The 13,577-nt window shown below is 41.4% G+C and overlaps 1 protein-coding gene across 5 annotated transcripts in view; it reads left to right on the top strand.

The window, feature by feature from the left end:
- Nucleotides 1-13,577, top strand: part of RERE (arginine-glutamic acid dipeptide repeats) — a 402,343-nt gene that overhangs the window by 206,117 nt on the left and 182,649 nt on the right. For all 5 annotated transcript variants that reach the window (XM_050931388.1, XM_050931390.1, XM_050931389.1 and 2 more), the window contains 2 exons: nucleotides 11,161-11,266; nucleotides 13,097-13,193. In XM_050931388.1, coding sequence (XP_050787345.1) covers nucleotides 11,161-11,266; nucleotides 13,097-13,193 — 203 coding nt within the window. The remainder of the gene's footprint in view (nucleotides 1-11,160; nucleotides 11,267-13,096; nucleotides 13,194-13,577) is intronic.

Genomic DNA, 13,577 nt, shown 5'->3' with positions numbered 1-13,577 from the left:
AGAGAACCTTCTAAATTCAATAAAACGAAACTTAAAAAGAGTTGCCATTCTCAGGATTCATGCTAGTTCTGCATTTCATAAAGATCTGCCTGTCTGTAGCTTTCGTATGACTATCTTTAAAAGATGTATGTCACACTTCGTTAACAAGAGGACATTTGTTCTGGTGTGTGCACATGCTTCCTGAAAAAAAAAAAAGCTGTCACAAAAGTTGGCGTCTTCAGACATCGTGGTACAATCTACTCTGTAACAGACGATAGTTTGACTTGGAAACGTGGCATGCAGTACAGTATGTCTAGGAATTTTGTTGCAAAACTGATATAATTGTAAGGAACAAGATTCTCATAGACATTTTATATTTTCAGTGAGATTGGAAGATCAGATTTAAAAAAAAATTCCCTGCTGGAGAGTAGACATTCAGAACAGTTTTCAAGATTATGCTTTTAAATTAATCGGACAAAAGCGCAATCACTGTAACAAGAGACCTTAAAGGGTAGCTCTGATTTGAAAAATACTTTCTGATATTGGTGGAACAAAGATTGCAGCAGATTAGTATGTCAGCATATTTTTAGTTGCATCATCTGTCTAGGGATTTATATATAACTAGTTATTTGCACATCTCGATTGTAAATAACAATGTGTTTTGTTGTTTCTGCATTCTGCTTGCAGCCCTTGTCCTGCCATGTAGGTGCACTGCATGATGCAGAAGAAGGAACAAGTCAGCATTTTGGAGTAAATTTTCCCCATCCATTTTGAAACATGGTGTCTGTACACTCAGTTCTCGTCTGGCTGACGGGTTAGTCAGCTGGCAGAGTTTCTACCCTGTTCTTTCTTTTAAATTCCATTTCAAGTGCCCGTTTTACTGCTGTAATTCTCCTTTTAGGGGTACAAAGCACAGGAAATTAGTGCTTTGTTTCCATACCCCAAAAGATGTCTGCAAATGTGATTATCCACAGAACTTTGAAACTCTGCTTATGCAACGAAATATTTAATTCCACCTTCTTCCCCACCCCAGTTGCGAAGTTCAAAAAGTGTATTATTTGTGCCTCTGAACTTCATAGAAAGGATAAAAACAGAGAAGAAAAACTTTTTTTTTCTATGTTATAAAAGCCCCTCTAATTTTTTTTTCCCCTTTCTGATTTGCCTCTTCAGGACTATAATTGGAACTATCAATCTAAAGCAGTCAGTACTGTTCCTGAAATCGAGTGGCAGAGTTCAGTGTAGGGCAACTTTTTGTTCAATTAACCCTAGCAGTATCCTTTGAAGACACCGTTGCTGTTTTTTGTTTTTTTTAAAGTAAAACTATTTAATTACTTTAAGGGGATAACCCCACAGTAACCTCTGTTCATGATTGTGCTCTCCTTTGGTAGGCATCATTCCTTCCTCTAACTAATTTTAAAAGTTTCATTGTTAACATAATTTTGATTTTTAAATCTGGGTTACTCCCCTCAGTAAAAAGGTGAGATTCCTTGAGATCAGCTTGATTAACCTCATTGTGCATTAATTAGAAGCCCCATGCCGTCAGCCCAAGAAATGCATGTTTAAATGACTCATTTATTTATTTTAAGAGAGTGTTTCCTCACATGTTACACTGTCTGTCTGAAATACAGGCTCTGCACTGTTCAGGTAACTTGGCAGTATAGTGGTCTTCTAATTTTGTAACAGGTGGGCTCTTTTGTTGGATTCATTTCCAAGTATTTCATAGGTACATGGCTAAGACCACATGGCAAATATATTCTGAGTTCAGGCCACTACCATGTAAACTCTGCTAGGTGCTCTTTGTGTAATAGGGAAATCTAAATGAATCTTGCTACTCAGCCCACAGTTGCACCCTCCCCCCCACTGTGAAATATTTTCCCTTTTTATTATTATTGCAAAGCCAACAATAAGAAAAATTAAAAGCTACAATCAAGGCTTTCAATTTAGGGGGTTACTTTTTTCTTTAAATCAAGCCCACTGAGTCAGTACACCTTTTCCAGAGTCTCTTCAAATGCTGCATCAAAGGGGTTGGAGATTGCTACCTCCTGTGCATAATTCTTGCTGACCTGGATCTCTGTGCCACTTTTTGTTGAAATTGATGAGTCGTGTGAAACTGGCAAGGGGATGCGATGCAGACATACGTTTGTTTTATTAAATTTGGAGGTTTGGATTGTAGGGAAAAAGTAAAACCTAAAAATAAAAGAGAGATTAGTGGGCCTGGAGTGAAAATAACACCAGTAGATGGTATTGGCAAGTATTTTCCAGTTTAAACAGAACTGGAATATCTGCTAGCTCGTGTTACTGTTAGGGTTGCCACAGGCACTCATTATGAAGCCAAATATTTAAGACTTCTGGCTTTCTATGTGTAAAAAGACTGCCAAAATTAATTGCTGTCTAAATGGGGATTTCTCCCTCCCCGCATCTCTACCCAAATCTCTACCATTTTCTTAGTTCTGCTGCTAGTCATTTTCAAATTAGAAGGTGAAGTAAGATGAACCCAGGGAGTGGGCAGACTGTGAGCAGCGGGAATAAGGCTTTACATGAAACCATGGATTTACTGAAAAATAACTAACTCTCTTCCTACCAAAATAACAGACGAGCAACATGTCTTAAAATAAGGTTTATTTATATTGTACTTTGACCTTCTAATAGCACCTTCTCATAGACTTTAAGGTCAGAAGGGGCTATTATAATAATCTAGTCTGCCCTCCTGCACATTGCAGGCCACAGAACCTCGCCCATCCACTCCTGTAATAGACCTGTAACCTCTGACTGAGTTACTGACGTCCTCAAATCATGATTTAAAGACTTCACATTACAGAGAATCCACCATTTACACTAGTTTAAACCTGCAAGTGACCCGTGTCCAACGCTGTATCCAAGGATCTTGGGGTTCTTTATAAATATTAATGAATTAACCCTCCACACCCCTGCTAGAGAAGTAAGTACTATTGACTCTATTTTATGGATCAGAGAACTGAGGGACAGAGAGACATTAAGTAATCTGCCCATGGTTGTACAGGAGATCCATGGCAGAAACTGGAATGGAGCCCCAATCTCCTAGTTCTCTCCGTTAGCCACAAGTCTGTCTTTAACTTGATAAAGTGTAGTGGACCTTTAAGAAATTATCAAAAAAAAAAAAAACCAACACAACAAACAAACAAAAAGTGGCCTCTCCATATCCCCACTTGTGGGATGCCTCCTCCTACAGTGCTGCTAAGCTTTGGTTTTCCAGGTTTCCAGGAAAGCAGTGCCCTTTGGGATTGCAGCAGTATCCCCTCATGGCACTAAATGGTCAGAACTGAGGTTATACGAGGCCATACACTCAACTGCTTTATTTTCTTCTTTTCCATGGTGAGCTTTGCTGTGTGCCTGGAAAATCGTGTGTGTGTGGCATAGGGTTTTTTGCCCTAAACTCTCCTGTTGATTTTCTGTTACAGTTCAAACTCTTAATAATTTAGCTACATTTTAGAACAGTAATTGTAGGTAGTCACAGTTCACATTCCTGGTCCACCTCTGGCTTTTGGTTTTGGACATCACGTCCCATCCAGCTAACACATACTAGGTTTAAATTGCATATTTCAGGCCCCTCCATCTTCCTAGATACTCATATGTCTGCCTCCTGTGCCTTTGGGAAAGGTATTCCTTGGTGGTGGTTCAGCCTGGTGGTCCAGTTTCAGCACAAAAGTACAAGCACACTTGACTCCAAGCCTACCTCTTGAGGGAGGCCTATGAGCCAGGAAGTCCCCAGATCCATCCTTTGTTCGGGTTTCTGTTCCTGTCTGGGAAGTGAGGGGATAGAGAGCAGAAGTCATCAGTGCCAGAACTACCACATACCTTGGGTACCAATTAAAAGGAAAACTCACTGCCACTTCCAGAATGGATGTGCAATTGAATGGGAACCAGGCTCCTGTCAATCTGGTGGTGCTGAGGTGCCAGAAACTTAGATGGTGCCACTTTCCAGATAGGAATTAGCTGGTATGATTTCCTTGGGGCCACAGTCTGTCTGTCTACATGGGAAGCCTTCATCTAATTGGTGTCAAACTCTCCTTGGATCTAGCCTCTTACTGATACTCAGCATTCATTAGTACTTAGTTCTGCTTTTGTGTCCCTCAAACATAAGGGTAAGAGGTTGCTGAGTTTGGTTGGTTCTTTGCACGGGGGGACTTGGTGTTGTTGGAGACAAGGAAGAATAAATATTGCTGTGGCTACCTGGAATGGATAGGCAGATCAGAGGTCTTGTTTCTCGCTTACTTGGTGCCAAACTTGCCTCCAGCTCTTCCTGTAATACCAGACTCATAGACTTTAAGGTCAGAATGGAGCATTGTGATCATCTAGTCTGACTGCCTGCATATTGCAGGCCACAGAACCTCACCCACTCCTGAAATAGACACCTAACCTCTGGCTGAGTTACTGAAGTCTTCAAATCATGATTTAAAGACTTCAAGTTACAGGGAATCCGCCATTTACACGAGTTTCAACCTGCAAGTGACCTGTGCCCCATGCTGCAGAGGAAGGACCTCCCCCCTCAGGTGAGGGGGCCTCTCCCAATCTGACCCATGGCAAAATTCCTTTCCGACTCCAAATATGGTGTCAGTTGGACTCTGATCATATGGGTAAGACCCGCCAGGCAGATACCTGGGAAAGAATTCTCTGTAATAACTGTGCCCTTGCCATCTAGTGTCCTGTCTCCAGCAGTTGGGGATTTTTGCTACTGGCAGTTGCCGATGGCCCACAAGCCATGGTAGGCAGTCCCATCATACCATCCCCTCCATAAACTTATCAAACTCAGTCTTAAAGTCAGTTAGTTTTTTTTGCCACCACTGTTCACCTTGGAAGGCTGTTCCAGAACTTCACTCCTCTGATGAATTTATAGAGAGCAATCCTATTTCCCCTCAGCCTTTTCTTGATTAGGCTAAACAAGCCGAGCTCTTTGACTCTCCTCTCATAAAGTAGGTTTTCCATTTCTTGGATCATCCTAGTAGTCCTTCTCTGCACTGGTTCCAGTTTAATGAATCTTTCTTAAACATTGTTAAGGTTCCTTCCCCACTCTGAACTCTAGGGTACAGATGTAGGAACCCACATGAAAGCCCCCTAAGCTTTTTTTAACAGCTTAGGTTAAAACCTGGTTCTCTGCCACCACCAAGTGCTTTAACAAGAAACGGAGAAAAGACCACTTGGAGTTCCTCTTCCCCCAAAATATCCTCCCCAAGCCCTTACACCCCTTTTCCTGGGTAGGCTTGAGAAATATCCCCCCCAAACCCCTACACCCCTTTCCCTGGGAAGCCTGGGTAATCCCCTCACCAATTAGTCCTGGTGAACACAGATCCTAACCCTTGGATCTTAAAACACTGAAAAATTAATCAGGTTCTTAAAAGAAGAACTTTATTAAAAGAAAAGGTAAACTTCATCTCTGTAAAATCAGGATGGAAAATAATTTTACAGGGTAATCAGATTCAAAGAGCCCAGGGGAATCCCCTCTAGCTTTAGGTTCAAAGTTACAGCAAACAGAGGTAAACCCTCTAGCAAAAAGAACATTTACAAGTTGAGAAAACAAAGATAAAACTAACATGCCTTGCCTGGCTGTTACTTACAAGTTTGAAATATGAGAGACTGGTTCAGAAAGAGTTGGAGAGCCTGGATTGATGTCTGGTCCCTCTTAGTCCCAAGAGCGAACGCCCCCCAAAACAAAGAGCACAAACAAAAGCCTCCTCCCTCACCCAAGATTTGAAAGTATCTTGTCCCCCTTATTGGTCCTTTGGGTCAGGTGTCAGCCAGGTTACCTGAGCTACTTAACCCTTTATAGGTAAAAGGATGTTGGTGCCTCTGGCCAGGAGGGATTTTATAGTATTGTCTACAGGAGGGTTGTTACCCTTCCTTTCTAGTTATGACAAACATGCATCTGAAGAAGTGGGTTTTTTTACCAATGAAAGCTTATGCCCAAGTAAATCTGTTAGTCTTTAAGGTGCCACCGGACTCCTTGTTTTTGTGGATACAGACTAACATGGCTACTCCCTGATACTTTCTTAAACATGGGAGACCAGATTTGCACACAGTATTCCAGATGAAGTCTCACCAGTGTCTTGTATAATGGTACTAACACTTCCCTGGAAATACCTTGCCTTATGCATCCTAGGACTGCATTCGCCTTTTTCACGGCTGCATCACCATGACAGCTCATAGTCATCCTGTGATCAACCAATACAGCCAGATCTTTCTCCTCCTCTGTCACTTCCAACTGAGATGTCCCCAGCTTATAGCAAAATTTCTTGTTGTTAATCCTAAATGCATGACTTTGCACTATTAAATTTCATCCCATTTCTATTACTCTAGTTGACAAAGTCATCCAGATTTTCTTGTATGGTATTCCAGTCCTCCTCAGTATTGGCTATTTACTAACCTTGTGTCATCCGCAAATTTTATTAGCACACTCTCTCATTTTGTGCCAGGGTCAGTAATACAAATGTTAAATAAAATTGTTCACAAGACTAATCCCTGAGGCACTCCACTAGTAACCTCCCTCCAGCCTGACAGTTTTTTTCAGTATGATCCATTGTAGTCACCCCTTTATTAACCAGTTTCTTATCCACCTTTCAACTGTCATATTAATCCCCATCTTCTCTGATTTAACTAATAATTTCCAGTGTGGAACTGTATCAGATGCCTTCCTGAAATCCAGGTAAATTAGACCTACTGCATTTCCTTTGTCTCGAAAAATTCTCCGAAAAGGATTTCAGGCTGGTGTGGCACGATCTACCTTTTGTGAAACCATGTTGTATTTTATCCCAGTTACCATTCACCTCTATGTCCTTAACTACTTTCTCGCTTTCAAAATTTGTTCCAAGACCTAGCATACAATTGAGGTCAAATTTCCTGGATCACATTTTTCCCCTTTCTTAAAACTAGGAACTATATTTGTAATTCTCCGGTCATAGGGTATGATCTCCAGGTTTATGATCTCCTTGCTATTGGGTTTGCAATTTCATGTGCCAGTTCCTTTAATATTCTAGGATAGAGATTATCCAGGCCCCCCAATTTAGTCCTATTAAGCTGTTTGAGTTTGACTTCCCTCGGATGTGGTAATTTCTGTCTCCATATCCTTGTTGTCATTAGCCATCCTGCCACTGCCCCTTAGCCTCATTTAAAAACTGAGGCAAAGTATTTGTTTGGATATCCGTAGAACTCTGTCAAGCTCTCCATCTCTGGTGATGTGGTTCTGTCCAGGCTGACTCACTTCTGTCATTAGCTAAGTTCCAGTTCTGTACTGATGTGATTCAGTGGTGCTTCTCCGTCAGATCTGGAAGATGTAACTCCTGATTAGGACTCCCTGTTCCAGGTGCTGTCAGGATTGGCTTCTGCACCCTCCAGGGTGGCATTAGAGGCTTACCTGGGTAGCTGTTGTGACAGAGGAATTGTAGCTTCTAGGCAGTGCTTACGAAGGGTTTTGCCATGGTGGCAGCATTCCTAGGGCACCAGGGAATGTGTGTGTATGCATACTTGGACAATTAGCTGATTTATGCTTGCATTTGTTAAGACCTAGAGGAAATCTCTGGGCCACTACTTAGGTCATAGATAGAAGAAAATCTTTACTGATACCCTTGCATCTGAGCTCTTCCACTGAAGGGTTTTTCAATACTTGCCACGCCACGACCGTCTTGAAGGCAAACCCTCAGGAGTGAGGTTTTTTGGATCTCATGGGCTGGCAATAAATTGTCCTCTGAACATAGGAGACATGAAAGCACCTTCACTGTTGTCTTTATTGGGGACTAAAGGACAGTGTACTTCCATCAGAAGCCATCCTAGATGTCTCCATTCTAGGCTGTGTACTCACTCACAAGTGAGAAAGTGGTGGCTGGAATCCATAAGCAGCCAAATTCCTTATCAAGTTATAGAGCTGTGGGCCCTATGACAGGCTTTCACATTTGCTTTATCTTTATTCAGAGACCACATAGTACAAATGGTGATGGACAAATATCTCTTAACAAACAGGAGGTTCTCTGATATTCATTGTGTTGGGAGGAGATGGTCCTCTGACACTTGTCTGACTCATTGAACTAATCCTGTGGCTCTTGTGCCTTGCTGGCAAAGAAAGCAGGTCCTTGAGCAAGTTAAGTTGCAGATTACATGAGCGGGAGCAGTCTGTGAAGAAGTTGGATCATCTTGTCCAGTAGGCGAAGATCTCTCTGTCTCTCTCAGGACAAGGTGCCTAGTTCATTCTTATCCATTCCAGCTTGGGCTGGATGAGAGTAATACTTGGAACTCCTGGCTCTCACAAGTACCATCACTAGATAGTCTGCGTTCTAATCCATTCTACTTCTCAATCTGCAGTCTTTTCACCTCATAGCTTGGCTCGTGAGACACTGACTATGATTTAGTATGTTCTGCAAGAGTGTGGATTGTCTTGCTGCAATCCAAGAAAAGCTTTCATGCTGAAGTGTTGTTTCCCCCAGATGGAAACAGTTTTCTCTGTGGGCAGCAAATAGCCTGTCTCCATTTTCTGCCCTCGTTTAATTGATTTTGAGCTACATGTTATTCCCAAGGTATCTTGTTTCAGCCTGTCCTTGTCCTCAATCAGAGAGCACTTACCTGCATTACCAAATGACAACTGTAAAATCGTCAGCCATCCGACTGTTGCAGAATCCTTCAAAGGACTGTTTAATATCTCCACCAGTCAGAAAACCTGTTCCATGTGAGATCTCATTGGGGCTGAGACACAGTTAATGGAGGCACCTTTTGAATTCTCTGTCTTCTGTCTCTCTCACAACAGCATTTTCAATCAGTTAGATCTGCAAGAAAAGTGAGTTGCAGGCTTTGGTGGCTGTTCTCTCCCTCTGCAAACACATTCATGGTCTTCCATAGAGGAGAAGGTTCTCCTTTATTCCATCCAAATTTTTTTACCTTAAGTAGCATCTAGTGTTCCACTCAAAGCGGACCACTAATCTCCCCAAACTACCTTCTTCCCAGTGGGAAACTAGCCTACCTATGCTAGATATTCAGAGGACTTTGAGTTTTGATTTTGGATTGTCCTAAGGTATTTGGGAAATCATCAGAAGTGTTTGCTTCTGCAATCAGTTCATACCTAACCAGATTAGGTGGTGCATTGGCACATTATGCATTTTCTATGGTGTCAGTATCTCAGGTTGTTAGAGCTCACTCTGCCAGGGCTAAGATGGCATTGAGAGCCTGCCTTCATAACATTATCATTGTAGAAATCTGTAGGCCTCCTACCTGAAGCTCTTTTCTCGTATTTACTCAGCACTCTTCTCTTGCCTGGGCATCTGTAGTGGAGGTTTGGTTTGAGAGAGCAGTTCTGCAATCTTTGTTTAATTAAAAATCCTCATGCCTCCTTCTTGGGAGTTGTGGTGCTTGCTAGACCCTACAAATGGGAACATGGAGAGGTCACCTCAAGGACGTTGTAGTCTTGTTCGTTCTTGTTCTGCATCTTCATGCTCCCCATGCACCTTCCCTCTTATCCTGGGAGTTCTACTCTCTGCAGGACGTTGGAGTTTAATCGAAGGAACTGAGGTGGTTAGAGACCATGTGGCCTCTTGTGACCTCTGCTCTGAGCTTTCGGTGTTGTGAGGAGTGGTGGTGAGGAAACAGGAAGCGCTGCTTTCCTAGAGTTTCTAAAGGTTTGCAGTGCTGGGAGAGCACATTTCCCCACCTAGGAATATGCAGAGGCAACTCTTCCAAAGAACTGCAGTTACTGGCTGGTAAGCTTTCTTTCCCTCACTGCTTGCTTGTAACTCATTACCATTAAGAGAATTTATGCACTTGCATTAAGAGGAGAACAAAACCTTTAGACCCACAGTTATCCTTTCTGTCTATGAAATGTTTCTGAGATTTAAAAAGATTGGGCTGACTTAAGGTACTTTCAGAGATGGTGATGGTAGCCAGTGAACCTGGCACATCAGACAAGTCATTTATCTTTTACGTTATTTCTCTAAATCTTTAACAGAAGCACAGATTCTTCTCTAAAGCTTGGGCACATTTTCATTGCAGTTTGTTTTTCTGAGCTGTTTTTATACAGACACATGGTAGTAATAGTGTTTGGAGACCTTTTTTGACACAATGCTGCCACTAGCTGGCCCTTCTATGGTACTACATGTGTTTTTTAACTAGAGGCTTAAAGAGCAGTGTTTAATTGCAAGTTCTGCGTGGTTTTTGATTAAATAAGAATAATAGACATTGTTATAACAGGCTAAAGGGGAGGAGGAACAGCAAGAATGTAGACTAAACAATCCATAAATATTTTTAATCTAAATTTTAAATATTTTAAGGGTGGTCTTGGAACTGGTAGGAGAATTGCAATGTAAAAAATAAACATTCTATGCTTGCAGTTGCCTCATTCTGAAGGAATGTTAATTTCCCTTTAGGCCTTCCTCTGTTTTCTTAAGTGTTCTGGAGTAGCAGCAAGAATTGGCTATTGAGGGATTCAGAGACACATTAAAGCAAAGATTCTATATATGTCATAATTTTCTTTATCTACAAATTATTCTCTTGGTGAGAGGTATTTACATTTTAACTTCCGGTTGATAAGTTGGTAACTGGGGGTTGGATTCATAAATAGAGACATAGCAAGTCAGTGGTTAGATTCTCTGGTGAGCCTCAATCTCTCCCCTTATGAAGAACTTGAATATCCAGAGCTTGCAAATGTTGGGTTTAAAGTGTGACATCTTTGGTGCCAAACAGGAATGTAACAAAGAGCCCTCAACATGATGGGCAAAGCAGTGTCTCATTGGGAAGGCTTGTCGGAAGTCTGCTGTCCAAAAATGGCCCCATTGAGTTTCTATTCTTTTTGCTGCCAGGAAGGAGCTGATTGCAGCTCCTCTGTACCTGGCTAACATTACTTTGGATTTGTTGGAAGTTGATGGGTGAGAAGATTGCTTGAGGGAAGTGAGAGCCCAAGGATGCTGCTGACTCCCCACTTCCAGGGTTGGTGTTCGCTGGTCAAGCAAGCACAGCTAACGTTGCATGGGAGTGGATGTCACTTGTTCTCTTTAGTCTTATTATCTTAGTATCACTGCCCTTGGGGTTTTTTACATTATATTAATATTTTTCTGCTCTTGATTCTCCTTACCTCAGATTTTGTTCAGTGGTACTTGAGTTCTATGCTTTGGAAGGTGAGTGTGGCAGCCATGATCTCAATTCCTTTTCAGTAATGCCTTAGACCTTCTCTTTCAGAGCAAACGGGACCATCTCCTTATGAATGTCAAATGGTACTATCGCCAGTCGGAAGTCCCAGATTCAGTCTACCAGCATTTGGTTCAGGACCGACATAATGAGAACGGTGAGTCATACTCTGTAGTGTCAGTCTTAACTTGCTTTTACATGAACATTTACTAGAGTCAAGGGGTGCTTACTAGTCTGTGGAAAACAAGATCAATGTTTTTGCATAGGGATGTGAGATAAGAATTGTCAGTGTGAACCAGACAGAATGCAGATGAAGTCCTTTAATATCTATGCCTGGGTTCATTTTAGCAGCATATGGGCCCTAACCATAGCTATAATCTGCTGCATTTCAGTTATGATGATTTACTGTACTGTATGTATTAATGTTGTACTTGGAGACAGCAGATGGGTAAAGTTATTGGCATCCCTTGAGGTTTTTTTGGACTATACAAATTAACATTTATGAGATCAAGTTGTGTTAAGGATAAATCATGTAGCCCCTTTTACTCTTGGATGCCTCTGACATACTGTATTAGATCTAAATTCTTGCCGCGGAGTGATTATTTAGCCTTATTCTAACATGTGTTAGTACTCGCTGTCACATAGTACGACAGTTAGGGTTTCACTGGGAGCATTGCTAACTGACTCTTTCCCCTCTCTTCCACCCACCGTTTTTTGGACTAAATAGGAATAGCCACACTGGGTCAGACCAATGGTCCATGTAGCCCAGTGTCCTGTCTTCCGACAGCGGCCGGTGCCAGATGCTTCAAAGGGAATGAACAGAACAGGGCAATTGTCGAGTGCTCCATCCTCTGATGTCTCATCCCAACTGCACAATAATAAACCGCTGATCTTCCTAATAGTGGCAGAGACAGAAATTCTTAAATCTTCCAGGATCATTTTTGCCTGGGCTTCAAGAGAGCCATAAAACTTGATTTCAGTCTTCTGAACTGGAAATTTCCTTGGGGCAGCCTCAAAAACACTGAAAACCTTTGGAGGTGAATTGTGATCCCCCCTCCTCCCTCAATAATAATAATTTAAAAAAATCATGCTGTAAAAGTGGAACACTGCCACTCATATTTAAATATCCAAATAGATTGGCATACAATGGTATAAATCGATGAATATTTTCTTTTTAATGTTAGGAGGGTCGTTTTTTATGTGGCGTAGTAAAATCTGCATGAGTCTAATGATTCACTCTCACTAGTTCAGTTTAAATTTCTAACCCAGGAAATATGGGCACAAAGCCAAAGCCCACATTTTTCATAGCTTTATGCCTTCTATTAAGTAGTATCGTCTGTGCGTATACAAACTATTTTTATGTTAAGTAGGGATTATTAAAGGCATCATTGATGGCTTGATAGTCAAGGTTGCATTTTGGATTTTAACTACCTATTTTAAAACATGAAAACAAATGTTCTTCACAGCCAGTATGACACCACTGACTTTCAGTGCACAGATATTGATCAAAATGATGATGTATAAAATTTTAGAAAACTCCGGCTTGTAAAGCTGTGTAGAACAAACTGTGTAACAGACAGAACAGGTGGGGGTGAGAGGTTACAGAAGAAGGTGCTTGCTATGTAGACAAGGCACTTTCTCCTGCTGTGCCCAAAGGAGCTGTTCCCTTCCTGCACACTTCTTAAGGGGTACCAAGGGAAAGCTCCTGTCAGCAGCCCTTATATAAAATGGGACTAATAGTATTTCCATATCAAATGAGGAGCACAAATCCGTTAATATTTGTGAGTTGCTCAATATTATTGTAGTGAGTGCCACAGAAAACCCTATTTTAAAATTATATTTTTAATGTTGGTATAATCTTAGCATCTGAAGTATGTATGTGTTCAAGACAGTATTAACCTCAGGCTTCAACATACAAAATGCCTGTGAATCTGCAGAGGTAGATGCTTTGGGACTCCGCAGCTAATGTGTTGTTCTCTTTTCACAGACTCTGGACGAGAGCTTGTTATTACAGATCCAGTGATCAAGAATCGAGAGCTCTTTATTTCAGATTATGTTGACACTTATCATGCTGCTGCCCTTAGGTAAGTGACAGAGGACCTGGTGCAGCATCCCACAGCAGGCTTGGCAGGGAGGAAAAATAGCACTGAAAATCTAAGAACAGAGGAGGCGAGCTGTCTTTTGTCCTTTTCTGTTTGGGGAGCATTAGCATACTGCTCAGGCTCCTTCTCACCACATGCAATAATTAACTTGTGTTATCTGTTCTAATTTGAAAAGAAGCTGTGATTCTAAAAATCTCATTTTAATCTTAGCTAATCTATGGTGTTCAGACGATATTGTTTCCCATCATTGCAAATTTAGATTATTGCTAGTTATTATAGAAACGGTACCCTCCCTTCCTCTCTGTTTCATTTCACCATTAACAATAACCTCCCTTTGCAAAATGACTGTTAGTGCAGCCCTGATAA

This window comes from Gopherus flavomarginatus, chromosome 21 (assembly GCF_025201925.1).
Source record: "Gopherus flavomarginatus isolate rGopFla2 chromosome 21, rGopFla2.mat.asm, whole genome shotgun sequence".
Lineage (NCBI taxonomy): Eukaryota > Metazoa > Chordata > Testudines > Testudinidae > Gopherus > Gopherus flavomarginatus.
Note: the sequence above shows the minus strand (reverse complement) of the source record. Positions and strands in the feature narration are given on the sequence as shown.